This window comes from Indicator indicator, chromosome 15 (genome assembly GCF_027791375.1).
Source record: "Indicator indicator isolate 239-I01 chromosome 15, UM_Iind_1.1, whole genome shotgun sequence".
Classification (NCBI taxonomy): Eukaryota; Metazoa; Chordata; class Aves; order Piciformes; family Indicatoridae; genus Indicator; species Indicator indicator.
Window position 1 is genome coordinate 8,921,591 of NC_072024.1, and position 14,437 is coordinate 8,936,027.

The window sequence follows — 14,437 nt, forward strand, 5'->3', positions numbered from 1 at the left end:
TGCTCAGTTATTACCCATTTATTTTCCCTTCTCTCTATTATACATCACTTACAACCCAAAGCATTCTGTGATTCTATGATAGCGTCAGGAAGGGCTTTCTGCAAGGATGTCTTAGTCATAGAAAGGGTGGATGCTGCCCTCTCCAAAAGGGATGCATTGCCCCCAGCACACCAGCAGGGTCCTGAGCAGGTTGTACACATCTGCATGCAGTGAGGTGATGAGCAAATCCACATACCCAAGCATCTACACACACAGCTCCTGTGGGAGCCCTGAGTTGCTGCCCCTTGGCAGGGGTGGCAGATTGGTCACCTGCTCACCTACAGCCTGCTGCATTGCCAGGACTGTGACTGGAAGTAAATGTCCCTTCCAGATGGGCTTTTTAAATCCATTTTTTACAAGAAGATGGTATTTAACTCTCCCCTGGGGGATCTAAAAACTCTCTAGGTGACACCCAGACATAGTAAACTACTAAAACTTATTACTACCCCATACTCTTTTGTGCTGCCTTAGTGTGCACTCCACCAAATCCTTTTGGCAAGTTACCCTGTAGAAACTGCTCATTCTGGGCAGAGGGACTAGAGAATTACTTGGGCATATTTAGGAAAGCACCTTTACAGCACTGGGAAGGCACCTGATCTGATGTTAACGTGATGTGATTTTTCTAGGTACTGCTTTCCATTTGGCCGTCCAGAAGGTGCACTAAAAGCTACTCTGTCGCTGCTGGAAAGGGTAAGTGTGAGAACAACAGAGAGCAGTTAAAACTACCTGTATTCATGTATCTTTCTATCCAGAAGAGGCTGAGGAACTATTGGGATGCATAGGACGTATAATTAATGATAGTAAATACCGGAATGTGGGGGTTTAGGTGGAGCTGTTACCTCTCCTGCTTCAGCTCAGAGGCCAGTGTGTAGCCTGGCCGCTAAAGGCAGCACAGCCTGTGTCTGTGCTGGTGGTTAAGGGTGGAGGATATTGCTGACAAGCATCTATACTGTAGATCCTTGTAAATGATGCCTCGTTGATGTCTGCTGAAATTCCCATCTTAAGGCAGTCTCCTTCCCCTTAACCACAGGAAACCTGCTCACCACCATCTTCCCCATCCCTATTTCAGCCTTCCTGCTGCTGCAGCTTCCTTCTCACCTCTGGTAACCTGCAATATGGCCAAGCCTAGACTTAAGCCCAAGTCATTCAGCAAAGCCTGGGGAGGGCATAACATTGCCTGACACTAAGCGAGTTGTGAGAGATCTTAATGTCATGTACTGAAAAATCAAAAGCGCAGATTTTGGAGCATGCCTTAGGATATAGATACAGAAGTGGAACACTACAGCAGTGGGGTAGGTCCCACATCTCAAGCTGGCTAAGGTGACCTTGTAGTGGATCCTGCATATTGTACGCATACTCCAAGAGCCACACAGCACTAGTGTAGGAATGGATGCCTGTGCTAGGCTTGGAGAAAAGCAGTCCTGTGTGCCTGATGCCACAACAAATCAGATTTTCTTGTGTCAAGGTTCTGATGAAAGACATAGTTACTCCGGTCCCTCAAGAAGAGGTAAAAACAGTCATCCGTAAATGCTTGGAGCAAGCAGCTCTGGTCAATTACACTCGACTGTCAGAGTATGCCAAAATTGAAGGTAAGGCTCTTTCTTTGTGCAATTAAAATTTTGTTATGTTTCTAGGTGGCAACTGTGGCTGGGAGCTATTTAAAAGAAGCTCATTTGTTATTTGTTCACTTGTCAATAAAACTGATGCGATTCTGAATCATTTTTGTGGTGTTGGCTTTGGAAGCACATAAGAATGGGAGCTGTGCAAAACGTTTCTTTTTCTGGAAAAGAGACATGAAACAGTTAAAAGGAGCTGTGGCTTTTTTTGTTGTTGTTTGATCTTTAGTGCATTTGGCCAGTGGTGTAGTATTCAGACTCATGTCGTGGTTTTAAAAACAAATTGAGAAATACTTGGGATGTCATCTTACAAGATGAAGGTATAGTGTAGCTAATTGCTTGTGACAGTGGAGTTCAGGAAACAAAAAATAAGAAGCTGGAAAACTGTTTAATCTATGTTTAATTGTTTGTAGCCAATTTAAAATGTCTTTTTTCTGGGAGTGTTTCATTGTCCTTGCAGTAGATATATAGTAGTCATCGATCAGTGATCCCATACTTGCATTAGATTTCTTTCTTGTCACTCTAAATCTGGCATAGCTGATATTATTGACCTTTTAAATTATGGGAGAATAATAACCAGTGACCAGAGACACATGTAGCCATCAAAAAGACATTTTAAAGCTTGCTGGAGGATATGTGTTAGCTGAAGCTCTACAATTCAGTCATTCTTTATATGTTAATCAGTTTATGTTGGTACATTGTTGGCTGCTGTTCCCAACTTGAAACTCCTACCCAACTTTATCCGAGTTCCCAAATGCTTAAACCTGTATGTTCCAGATGAATGGTATGTTCTGCTCTAGACTTTGAGTTTCTGTTGTGTGTGATGTGAAGCTTTCCCACAGCTGAGATTATTGTTGTATGCCTCTAGGACAATATTGAGAGGAGAGAAAAAAAAAAGCCCAAACAAACAAAAACAGAAAACCAAACAACAACCACCCCAAACTTCCTCTGATTTGTTCTTTGCTTGTTTACATGAAAAATTGGGTTATTATATGACAAATTGTCCAGGTTCTGTACATGACATGTCCTCTCTTTTTCCATTTTTTTTCTGTCTAACGATGCAAATTGTGTACCAGTGGTAATGAATTCATTGTTATGCATCCAGTGAGAAACACTTAAGAATTGGGCACTAAAAGGATGTTTATCAACTCTTGACTTGGTAATGAGTGACAAAAATAGAGAAGGAACGAAGGTTTCATAAGCACTGTATTATCAGGCAATTTATCGAAGTACTCAACTTCACAGGATATTTTAATTGGTGTATTCTGTAAAATGCAATGTTTAAATATACTTGACAAGGTTGGAGAAGGACTGAGAATCAAAAGCAGCTTTTCTGTTGATGGATGCTTCTACCCAGGGCTGGCTCCCTTAGGTTCTCTGTGTAAATATCACTAACTCCTTGGTAAGATTTGCTCTCTTCTTTCAGATAAATCTATGCAAAAACAAACTTTATGATCTGTAAGTAAAAATGCATTCATTTCCAAAGTAGAACAGTTAGTGTGTACTTTTCCTTTTGTGCCTCAATTCTTCTTGGTTGTGTGAATTATCTGCCCTCCTTTTTGCACTGTGACTTTAGGTCTGGGAATACTTTGAAGCAACAAACCTATTTTTTTCCAGCTACCTTTTCAGAGAAATAGTTCATTCCACACTACCTGCTCTCTTCTGCTTTTCTCCTCTTTTATCTGTGATTGGCCACAGCCACTTTTTTGATGCTATCTCTATAAAAGTGGTTGTCACACCAAGCATGCTGGGATTGTTAATTTGAACAACCCAACATCCGCCAGCTGCATGCATCAGGTTTTCTCTCATGAGCATAGACCACGACTTGTTCAGAGACTTCCTTAGAAGAGCAAATAACAAATTCACCTCGGTGAGATGCGATTCTGCGCCATACGGGGCTTTGAAATCTTGCATTTGAAAGCTGACATTTGAATAGCCACACGTTTGAGGGAGTTTTGTCAGACATGCAGAAGCAAATCAGTGGCAGCAGTGCTTGAGGCTATGCTTATGAAGAAATACCTGCGAAAGCCTTAGATACTGAAGGCTGAAATCCTTAGTATCTTGGAGCCTTAAACCAATGATACTCTATTTCCCTCTATTCATGACGTTTTGATCATTATATTCTTGCAAACAGTTCAGAGCAAACCTCTAGAGTCATGGTCACAGCTTCTCTTGTGACTCATGGGCATGCTGAATGGTTAATCCAGTAGATCTCCAATTTTAACCCTCCTTTTTTTTTCTTTTTGTTTTTTTTTTTCTTTTTGTTTCTTCCTTTTATTCTGTGTGTATCCCAAAATACTCTACGGCTACTTTCCTTTTAACCTAATAAAAAGTTTTCCTCTGACCTATAACCTCTTACCTTTGACCTAAGCCTCTTGCATGCCCAAATCCTCTTTTATAGGGAAAAAGAGAGAAATGTATGAGCATCCTGTCTTCTGCTTGGCCTCTCAAGTGATGGATTTAACCATTCGTGAGTACCTACCACCCTCCTCTCCATGCTGTCCTCACTCTTTCTGTTTTCATTACCTCAAGAAAGTCCAGATCCAAACCAACTCACTCTCCTTGCTTCAAGTCCTTTAGCATTGGCTTGTCTGTTGCTTCTGTCTGTGAAACCCAGTGTGAGAAGTCCAGTCACTTTTTATCAGCCTAAACCAGGTTAGGCAATGAACCCATCTGTTTGTGATAAACTCAGATCCGTCTGTAAGTTTTTTCAGTTCTTCTTTATGTCCGTGACCTGAATGCATTTTTACTTTGCTTCTGTGTAACCCCAATTTGTAAAGTGCTTGTCACTGGTACACAATCAAAAGGTAGCAGCTTCATCGGGGAGAAGTGAGCTAGAGGTCAGATAAAGGACACTTGGAAAAAGCCGTCCCTTTGCCTGCGTATAAGCTCTTTACCCAATCCTGTGTACAAGATCGTATGAGGCTGTCCTTTTTCTGTACATCAGATCTTACATGTCTCCTGTCTGTTAGCTCTCAAGCAGAAGGATGTGCTTTATACTCACTCTCCTCCTTGACATTTTTTACTGAGTCCTTAGCACCGAGCTCTGGAGGGGACACCCCAGTCCCGCTGTCACTTGGAGATCCCCTCTGTGTCCTCAGAGCTCGCCCTCTCTGGTTTTCTCTTTGTGCAGCGTTTTCTTTCACCTCCGTGAAAGGAGCTTCTTTTGGTAACCCCATGCTTTGGGGGGTGGGGGGGGTGAGATGGGGGCGACTTCTCTTCTTTTCAAATGTCATATATCACGCATAACTGGGGGGCTGTGCGGTCCACTTGCTCATTAATCCTGCATATCTGTTCTTGTTTCTCTCTTTTCTCTCCTTGTTGCTTTCTCTCTTTCATATAGAGAATCAAAAGGATGCAGGTGAACAATTGTATATGCATTATAAATTGCTAGGACTGTTGAGTTATATTTATTTTGTTTTCTTTTATCATAGCTCCTTAAGATATGTACTCCTTCAGGCTGAAAATGGAGATGCATTGATACTTAAGGAGTTAATTTGTGCTGTCTACGTAATCTCCTTTTCCTCCTTCCTTAGAATAGAGCATAGATTAGAAATACCTTATAGAAATGTAGTGTCTTCTTAGGAGACAGTTTCAGAGAATCTAGCCTTTGTAAAGAGAAAGTTTCTTGTTCTCTAAAAGCACTGCAGCTCGTTTTGGGTGAAAAGATGTTGGTAATTTGGCCATTTAATTTAACACACCTAACAAGCACATTTATAGCTAAACTAACGTTCATTTTTGGTTTTCATATCTTCTGTTTTATGACCTGATGGGAGGACTGGGTTTTTAATTATTTTCCTTTCTTTTTTCTTTTTCTGTTGTTGTTAATGTGTACCAAACTAACCAGTGGGACAGAAGTTGTGTTTGTCTCTCGTTTATAACTTGTGGTGACATGTAACAAGGCAAAGGCTCAGCTCAAGTGCCCTTCACTTCAGAAGTGATGGTGGAGCTCTGCAGCCCCTGTTTGCGTTTCTGTTGTATCTCAGAGTCCTAGTTGGAAAGTCCTTGAAGCCTGAACTGTTCATATCTTTTTGTGAGTAGATTGTTCTGTTTTGTGGAAAAAAAAAAAAAAAAAGAAGAAAGGGTTGGTTTCAGCTCTGTTTTGTAAAGGGAAACGGCTTTTCAAAAGCAGCACAGAGTCTGAGCCAGGTTCTGCCCTGGCTTCCCCAGGGCTCCTCAGCTTAAATCTGGCCCATGATCTATAGCTATTGCCTAACAATAAAGTTAATTTTTAATACAGAAAAAATATTTATAAAATAGAGAATAATTTTTCCTTACGGCTACGAGAGGTGCAAGTAACCCACCAGCAAATAGAACAATCCCAGCTGTGACCATTAAGCGAGTACAGGCTGTTATGCATTGAGCTGTTGTGCACTGAGCTGTTGTGCAGTGACTGGCAGCAGCACCTCGTCATGTGCTCACAGTTCAGAAATTCAGAAGACCGTTTCTATGGCCCAGCTCGTTTTAAAATAAAACTGCTTCTTCTCGGTGCTTGGAGCGAGTGAAAGGACACAGGGAGTTGTGACTCCGCTGCTTCGTGCCCACAGATCTCCCATTGTCTAAAATGAAAAATTTTCAGGCAAGGTCAGCAGGACTCAACTTGAAACCACTTCCTCAGTTTAAGTGAAGTCAGAAGTGACTGGGTTTTGGCCTGACTTTTTATTTATTTTGCTAGAAGCGAGAATAAAAATGAGATACTGAAAAAGCTTCTTAAACACACAAATGTCACCCTTTGATGTCCTTTCTCTTGAAAAGTATGTAGTCTCTTGCCTTGCTTTAAAAATATTGATTTGAAATAGGACACTAAACAGAACACTACACTAAAACAATTAAAGATGAATGACTTGTTTTAATTATTAATCAGACAAACCTACTAACACTCAGATTAATAAATGCAACCTTTTAGTAAGTGTTCATCTGCTTATTTATATAAGTCAAGAATCCATCATTCCTTTAAAAATTAATAATTTCTCCATCCCTTAAGCACAGACCTTGTGAAATGTGCTGCACTGTGCCATGGTACTGGGGGATCCCAGGAACGCAAGTGCCACTTTCACTGCAGGAGTTGGATACAGGCAGCTCTGGAGATGATGTCAGCTAAGGTGATAGCTGTTAGCTTGACAATTTATTGTGTTTAGTGTAAGAGGTGTATTAAGTTTTCAGAACAAGTATCTCTAATATTGTGATTTGGTTTTGGTCTCTCTAAAAAGAGGCTTCTTATGGTGCTGCTGAGTTAATGCATAGAGATGAGAAGTGAAGAAGATGTAGGGATGGAGGCAGCTTACTTTGCTGCTTGGTGCCAGGGCAGCAGAGCAACAGGGCACAGACTGCAAATGGAAAGTAACTGGGGGGGGCAGATAGACCCACTGAAGTCCTACTGCTGTGTTACCAAGGAAATCTGCTACTCTTGGGCTATCCAAAAGTGCCAGGTCTTTGCTTGTCCCACAGACTCTCCAGCCCGTGTGCTTCAGGGAAGCAGAGCTCTGGATGGGCAGCATCATGCCAGGCTGTGTGTCTGGCATGCACCATCCTCCCTGGATCTGTCTGTCCTTCCTTGCCAGGCTGGTGGGGAAGTCTGACTTCCCTCCAAACCTCACCCAGTGATGCAAAACCAAAACCAGGTTAGTGCAGGGATCAGTGCTGCCGATGGAGCAGTGAGGGACAGCCACAATGCTTATGCAGAGGCAGCCACCTCTCGGATGCCTGCATCAGGCTGGCATGCACCTACCAGAGAGGGACTGAGAACAGCAGCTTCAACTGCATCAGCCTTGGCTGGCACTGGCCACAGAGCATCTTGCATCTAGCACTCAACTCAGCAGGCATGGAAAATGTCTTCAGCCAAGCAAGCATGTGCAGAGTGGTTGGGTTTTGACTGGAGCAACGCATCAGGTATTTTTCTAGACATTCATCCTGGCCCAGGCTCACTTTGTGTCACACCCCTTCCTTATTTCTGGTTCTCAGCCTGGGAAGTTCTGTGCACGTATTTGTAACTCCATCAAGTGCACTGAGGAATTAGGGCTAAGGCACCTGGGGATTAACCTGGTTGCAGTCAAGGAGAGGTCCTGTGTGATTTGTCAGCCCAGCCATCCCTGAGCAGTCACTCCCAGCATTTGTGATAAACCGCAAAGCTTAAAAAGAAAATAGAATTACATTGTCCAAATAAATAATGGATGCAAACTGTATGAAAACATCAGCCTTTGTATGTGGGAATGAAGGCTGAAGTAATTAATTGATCATGCACTTTAAGTGAGGTGTAGCTACAATCTGTATTTGAATTGCTGCTTTGTTTTTTCCATCTCTGAAGTGGTATTCAGTTGCATTTAACAAAGAATCACTTTCAAGATTGCATGCGGCAGCATGAAAGTTATTACAAGAGCTTCAGAAACCACAGAGATCTGCAGAGCAACTTGCTGCCTGAGGCATGAGATAGAATTCAGAAACACAAAAATCCCTCACTAGGCTGAATAATGATCAGAAAGTCAGGAGATCAGTTTTTCAGTATTCTGAGTTTTGAGAGCTGAATTAGAATCTTTCTGAGTTGGGAAAAGAACAATTCTATGATTTTTTTATTACTTTCAAGGCAAAACATTTTTTTTTAAAGAAAAAATGGTATCATCCCTGAAATCCCTTTCAGAAACAAAAATTCATACCATGTTTGTAATAAAAGGCTGCTTTGCCTCATCCTTAGGCTAAGTCTGTTATTCTGTATAGTTGTCTTGAGAGCAGAAGCTCTTTTTTTTATCATTTTCATGAGTGGCTTACCAAATGAACACATGCATAACACTTGCATGCCAAAGCCTTTGGCAGGGGTCATATATTTTTAATTATCATGATTATTTTAAAAAATACCAAAAGTCAACAATACTTCTCTCCTATTGCAAGTGTAATTCTCACTGTTGCTGATATGTTCATAGCCCATCTAGCAATCATGATGCTGAGCGAGAAATATATAAGTTGGGAGGGGTGGGGAAGATAAAAAACCCATATTCAGTCACACACAATGAATTGTATGCAATAGGGATGCCCAGAGTAGCACAGATTTTCTGATGTACCTGTTAGACTCACTGCAGGCTGAAGCTTATTGCAAGCATGACCCCAGAATTTGACAAGTAATTTGGGTTTCTGCGAGTGTTTTCTTTGCAAGTATTGTGCAGAAGCATAATGACCTTTGGCAGAAGTTGGTCCAGGAAAGCCCTTTTTCAGGTTGGTAGTAAGGAAGAAACTGCTCCTGCCTCTGATTTCAGTGCTGGAGGTGTTTAGATCCTATCCGTGTGGCACATGAGCAACAAACACAAGAGTATTTCTGATGCTGAGTGGCTGTGGGAAGGGACTAGAGAGTAAAAGGACAGGGAAGAAAGAAAAGCCAAAGTGAAAGAAAACCTGCCACACACACTGCAGCAAATGTAAAACCCATCCAGCCTTATGCATCTCTCTTGCTTCAAGCAGGAGCTGAGACACCCAGTGAAAGGAACCTCTCATGTCATCTCTAAGGCCTGGATCCAGACAAGCTTGTCAACTCCTGTGCCTTACAGGGCATTGCAGGCACAACCCCGTTTCTATTTAAATTTACAGAGGAAATGAATCATTTTCCTTAGCTAATCTTTTAAATTTTCTTCCAATAAAGAGGCAACAAAGCCAAGTGTGGGATGGGGCTCACAAGACATTCAATACCCCTAGGAAGAGCAAGAACTCTTCCTCTCCTCTTGTTCAGCTCCAGGTTGTTTTGCAGCCATCACGCAGCACTGGATTTGAGTCTGAAAAACTTAAATGAACAAAAGATCTGTATATTTGTGCAGATTGGGCCAGGTCAGAGTTACATCAGGAGTTTGTTGCTTAACCTGCTGTCATCCTTTGTGGAGGCTTGTTTTCAAGAGCCAGTGATGGCAGGGAGATGCCAGGAGCAGGGCTGAGGTGCTGGGGGAATCTCTTGCAAACTCCCAGAGAAGTGAAAGCCACCCTGGGGCACTCTGCTGACAACTGCTCAGCAGGAGCCTCCTCCAAGCTGCTTTGTACACGCTGCAGTAGCGATTCATGACGTCCCAGTGCTGCTGCATCTCTTGGCTTTTCCTCCTCTTCCTTTGCCATTAACAACTTCTCCCTAATACAGAAAACACTTGGATAGGTCAGGCCCATCCTGTACCATGTGGGTCTGGAAGTCTATGAAGTCTGAGATCTACTTTTCAATGGGAATGCAGGAGCTGGATTCATATTTAAAGGGTACTTGGGGTGCAGCAGGATGCAATTCTGGGATGCATTTTTCTTCTTGCTTTGATGCTCCTAGAAGGAACTCTTTCTCTTTGTCACACCCAACTTCGGAGCCCAACAGACCTGCAGACCTGGGTGGGAAGGGGTTCCCACCATGCAGTTGCCAGATGCATATGGGAGATGTGTGGTCCCCCCTCCCCATGGTTCCTTCCTGTCTAGGGATGTTCACAAACTGCTCTCCAGAGTGATGGGCAATAAAATATTCTTCCTACATCCACATGTTGAGCTCAGGAGCCATCAGTGACTAGCCAAATTAATTTCTTGCTTATGTTTTAAATTACAGTAAAAGTCATTAGGCCAATGCCCAAAAAACAGTTATTTTTGTCACCTCAGGCTGAGAGGTTTGTTTCTGGGGACAAAGCCACCCATGGTAAACATTGAACAAGGATCAGGATGACTCTCGAAATTAACAAATAGATTTGTTTTTCCGGTTATCAGAAAACAACAATAACAAAAAAGCCAGAAATCAGTAGCTTGAAATAAATCATTACAAAGCTTAAAAGACTAAAAATATGTGTGTGTGTGTGTGTGTGTGTGTGTGCACGTGAGCATTGTATGTGTGTTTATGTATGTATGTGTATCTATCTCGGTGTATGGAGAGGGGAACCAACCTAACTCATACTCTTTAACTAACAGTTTACTTGAATATTCTTTATTATACTTTGATAAGTGTTATAATTCTCTGAGAACTAAAAGCAATCAGAAATCTACTTTGCATAAGCCAAATGATTTTTTTTATCCCCCCCACCCCCCCCAGAAAATGCAATCAAAATGGCAAGGACTTTTGGCAATAGAATGTCCAGATAAATATGCCAGATTCCTTGCAAATGCCATTATTAAAAATAGTCACAATGCTGCTAAAAACCGTTATTAAAAGGAATAGAAACTATTGTGTTAATATATTCACAGTATATAATTTATTCTCTTGAGTATATGTAAAAGGAAAGGCTATTTTCTTTGAATTTTTCCTATGCTGATATTGTAAACTATATGACAGATGGGTCAAGTCCTGATTGCAGTATTCTAACATTTGGAATAGCAAGTAACATATTTGATAGAGCTGGCAAGTTTTTATATATGATTCAACCCAGAATATAAAAGCCACTAGAATTCCAAGTTGAAAATAATTAAATGAGCTGGAAACGATCAGGAACCACACATTTTTAAGTGACAGATTTTTTTACATGTTTAAATTGCACAAGAATATTTTATAGCTCCCTTTAACCAACAGTGACGTTTAATTCTAAAATGTGTAATTGATATTTGCAAAGCAATTAATTCCTGAGGCTCATTATTCTATTGCTAAATGTACCTAAGCGTTGGGGCACTGACTTCAAGTCATCTTTTTCACCTTTTCTGAATTCCAGAGTTTTAACTGAATTAACCAATTTCAGTTTCCTCACGTGGCTGCGTGAATTGCAGGTTCCTACTTCCATTGAACTTTTAGCTTTCTGATTGCACAGTGCCGTAGGATGTTCGAATCTGCTGGCTTCTAGAGTACGTGTTGTCAAGTGGTGTCATTACCGTGTAATACTTCAAGTACCGATAAGCAAAAACCCAGCAGCTTATTCCATTTGTATTTAATCATTTCTGCTTATGTTCCTTTTGAAGTTTCCATCTTTTTTTTGTCACTGTTTATGAAGTCATTTGTCTCTTTACTTTTGGCGTCTCTCCCTGTCATGCACAAGCAGCCCGTCCGTCCAAGCCTAAGCCACCGGCTGGGCCACCATCATCTCCTCAAACGCAGCCTAACATGATAGATCATATGCTCAAAGGCATGGCCAAACAGCCACCAAGTACTGTAATAGTCTTCCTTCCTTCTATTCAGTGGTTTGCTAGTCTAGCAGTTGCTTGTGTAGCAGTAGAAAGCTAGTCCTCATGTGCAGCTTTATACAAAATACCTAGCGTGACGTGGTAGGTTTTAGAGATTTAGAGGTAGCATTGATTTCAAAATGTCCACATTTTTTTTTGTCTAGCAATGTCTGACATATGCAACATTTTCAAATATCAACGTCAGCACAAAATAACATTGTTGTTGCATAACATTTTGCATGAAAACTATAAATATGTATGAGCTTTACATGATGTTGGATGAAATGTTTGATAAGTATATCGTATACGTTTCATGTAACTGTCAGTGCTCCAGCTATCTTAGCAGAATATTCTGATGTATAGTAACTTAACCAGGGAAATATTTAAAATAAGAAGAAAAAAAAATTAAGATTGACATCTGCTGGCTGCCAAAGTTGTATAAGCATCAATATTTTCTTTAAAGACAGCATCTCTGAGCAGTTGTTCTTATTAACACTTTTGTCTTTTAGTTGTATTTGAGAGCAGATCAGTGTTGCAAATGAGAATGGGCCTGATGCTGCTCTGATCAATGGAAAAGCTTCCCCTTGTCTGCGGAGGTGCAGAAACAACCAGAGCTTACTAAGGGGCATGTCTGTGGGTTCCTTTTGCAAAAGAAAGATATTTCCACTTCTTCTAGCTGAACTGAACAGGAGAAAGAGTGAGGAGTTAACCAGTAGTTCTCCAATTTCAGTATCTGCCCAAAAAATTATTGTGAGGGAAACGTGGACTTTTTTTTTTGTTTGTTTCCATTAAAAGAAGAAACAAAAGGAAAAGTGGAGAAGAAGCTCCCAATGCCCCTATCTGTGGCATAAATCAGCAAAACTGTTCATTTGCATGGTGCTTTACCACATTGCATGTGTTAGCCAAACTGAGCACCTGCAATGCCAGGCTTCAGGTGCCCAGGTTGCTGAGCTCCTCTGAAAGCCAGCTTTCCTTTGTATGGGAAATTGGTTACCTGTAAAGAAATAGTCAGGGAAAACTAGGAGCAGGCAAGGGTTTTTTTTTGGGGGGTTAATTAAGTTCTCAAAGCTCACTAAGCCTTCAGCAAGGCAAAGACTTCTCCCTAGGTGACCCAGTAGAGTAGCACAGTGCCACCTGTGTCCAACTACATGTTTCTGTCCCATCAGTACAGAAGACCTAAACACTAGCAAAAAACTCATGCATGCAGAAGGCAGAAGTGAGATGCCCAGCTAGCACCTTGCATGCTGGCTTAGCCAGGCACCTTTGTAAATCCCAGGGTAGTTGCTGGTAACCATGCTTCAGTGCATGCACTGCTAGCATTTTGCTGTGTTGGGGACGCAGGAGTCTCTTGTACACTGTGAATTGCAGATTCATTTGGCTGTTTGATTTTGATTTATATTTCACACTGCACCCACTTTTAATATCATGGAGAGACCAAACTGTACAGCAGTGCAAAGGTATGGTGTAGCTACCAAAGTGCAGTGCTGTCCTTCCCTCTGGCTTCACTGGAGAGCCAGGACTGTCACCGGGTTGTTAACCAGAGGGATGCACCTGTAGTTAATATGGTGATGTGCTGCAGTGTAGGTAAATTCCCAGGTCTCCTGCTTCACTTCTCCTCAGGGCAACCATCACAGGGAGATTTTACACGTCAGGGAAGTGATCCATGAGTCAGCTCTCTTTCAATGAAAAGTTTCTTTTGTCTCTAAATTATTTCTAGTAAAATACTCCAAATGTTCCAGATTGTTAGTGCCTCAGGTATTTAATATGTTATGAATAACATAAATTACCTGGAAGTATATCATTTCATTATTTTTTTAAGTTTTCAGAAAACACTGCAAAATAGCTCAACACAGCTAAACACCAAGCTCCAGGATTTAAACTCTTTGGTTTGTTTGCAGGGTTTTTGCTGTAAAGTTGCACCTGTTTTCCCATATAAACCTTACCTACGAACACCTAGTGTGGGATTTACCACTTACCACTCCCTCCAGCATGCGTAACTCCTTGATCTTTGTGGAGTTAAATCCTGGAGCGAAGGCAGACCTGCAGGTTTTTTTCCTTTCAGTAGCAGGTGACATTTAAATTGCTCGAGTCTGACGATTTATTAAAAGTACAGACAGATTTGTTTGAACTGATCTTCAATTGATCTTCAGATTTTTAAATAATATGGAAGTGATTTCTATAATGGCATCATCTACATTGGAGGATACATATTGTTCATATATTAGCAGCCAGATGCTGTCTTTAGGGAATGCAATGTTCTTATTTGAGCTAATAAAGTGGCACCATCTCACCATAAAGCAAAACAACTCTTGACAGTATTGTGAAATTTGGAGCTGGAGCACTGTATTTTCATAGTATAATAACGAATGTGGCTTTCTGGTTTGCTCAGTACTAATTATATAAGCATTTAACATATGCATGAAAAGATCTTTAAAGCTGTAGAATATTATGGGAATTTGAATTTTTTTTTCTTCAAATTTCTATTTAAACCTCTAAAATAACTTACTGTACATCTAGCTTTTCATTCTGCCTGCCTTTTAACTGAAGTTCTTGTACTACAGAAAATGTAGGCCGGTTAGTCACACCAGCTAAAAAGTTAGAAGATACAATACGTCTGGCAGAGTTGGTAATTGAAGTCCTACAGCAAAACGAAGAACACCATGCGGAGGTGAGCAGCGGTGCCCTGCGAGGTCGTGTCCCCCAGG

The 14,437-nt window shown here is 41.2% G+C and overlaps 1 protein-coding gene across 3 annotated transcripts in view; it reads left to right on the forward strand.

Moving 5' to 3' along the window:
* The window catches only part of CADPS (calcium dependent secretion activator), a 218,687-nt gene that overhangs the window by 147,784 nt on the left and 56,466 nt on the right, over positions 1–14,437 (forward strand). Inside the window, exons 15-18 of one of the 3 annotated variants that reach the window (XM_054387509.1) lie at positions 666–729; positions 1,505–1,628; positions 4,057–4,125; positions 14,294–14,400. In XM_054387509.1, coding sequence (XP_054243484.1) covers positions 666–729; positions 1,505–1,628; positions 4,057–4,125; positions 14,294–14,400 — 364 coding nt within the window. Of the gene's footprint in view, positions 1–665; positions 730–1,504; positions 1,629–4,056; positions 4,126–4,998; positions 5,017–14,293; positions 14,401–14,437 lie in introns of all 3 variants that reach the window. The other 2 variants (XM_054387508.1, XM_054387510.1) reach the window with 2 other exon arrangements.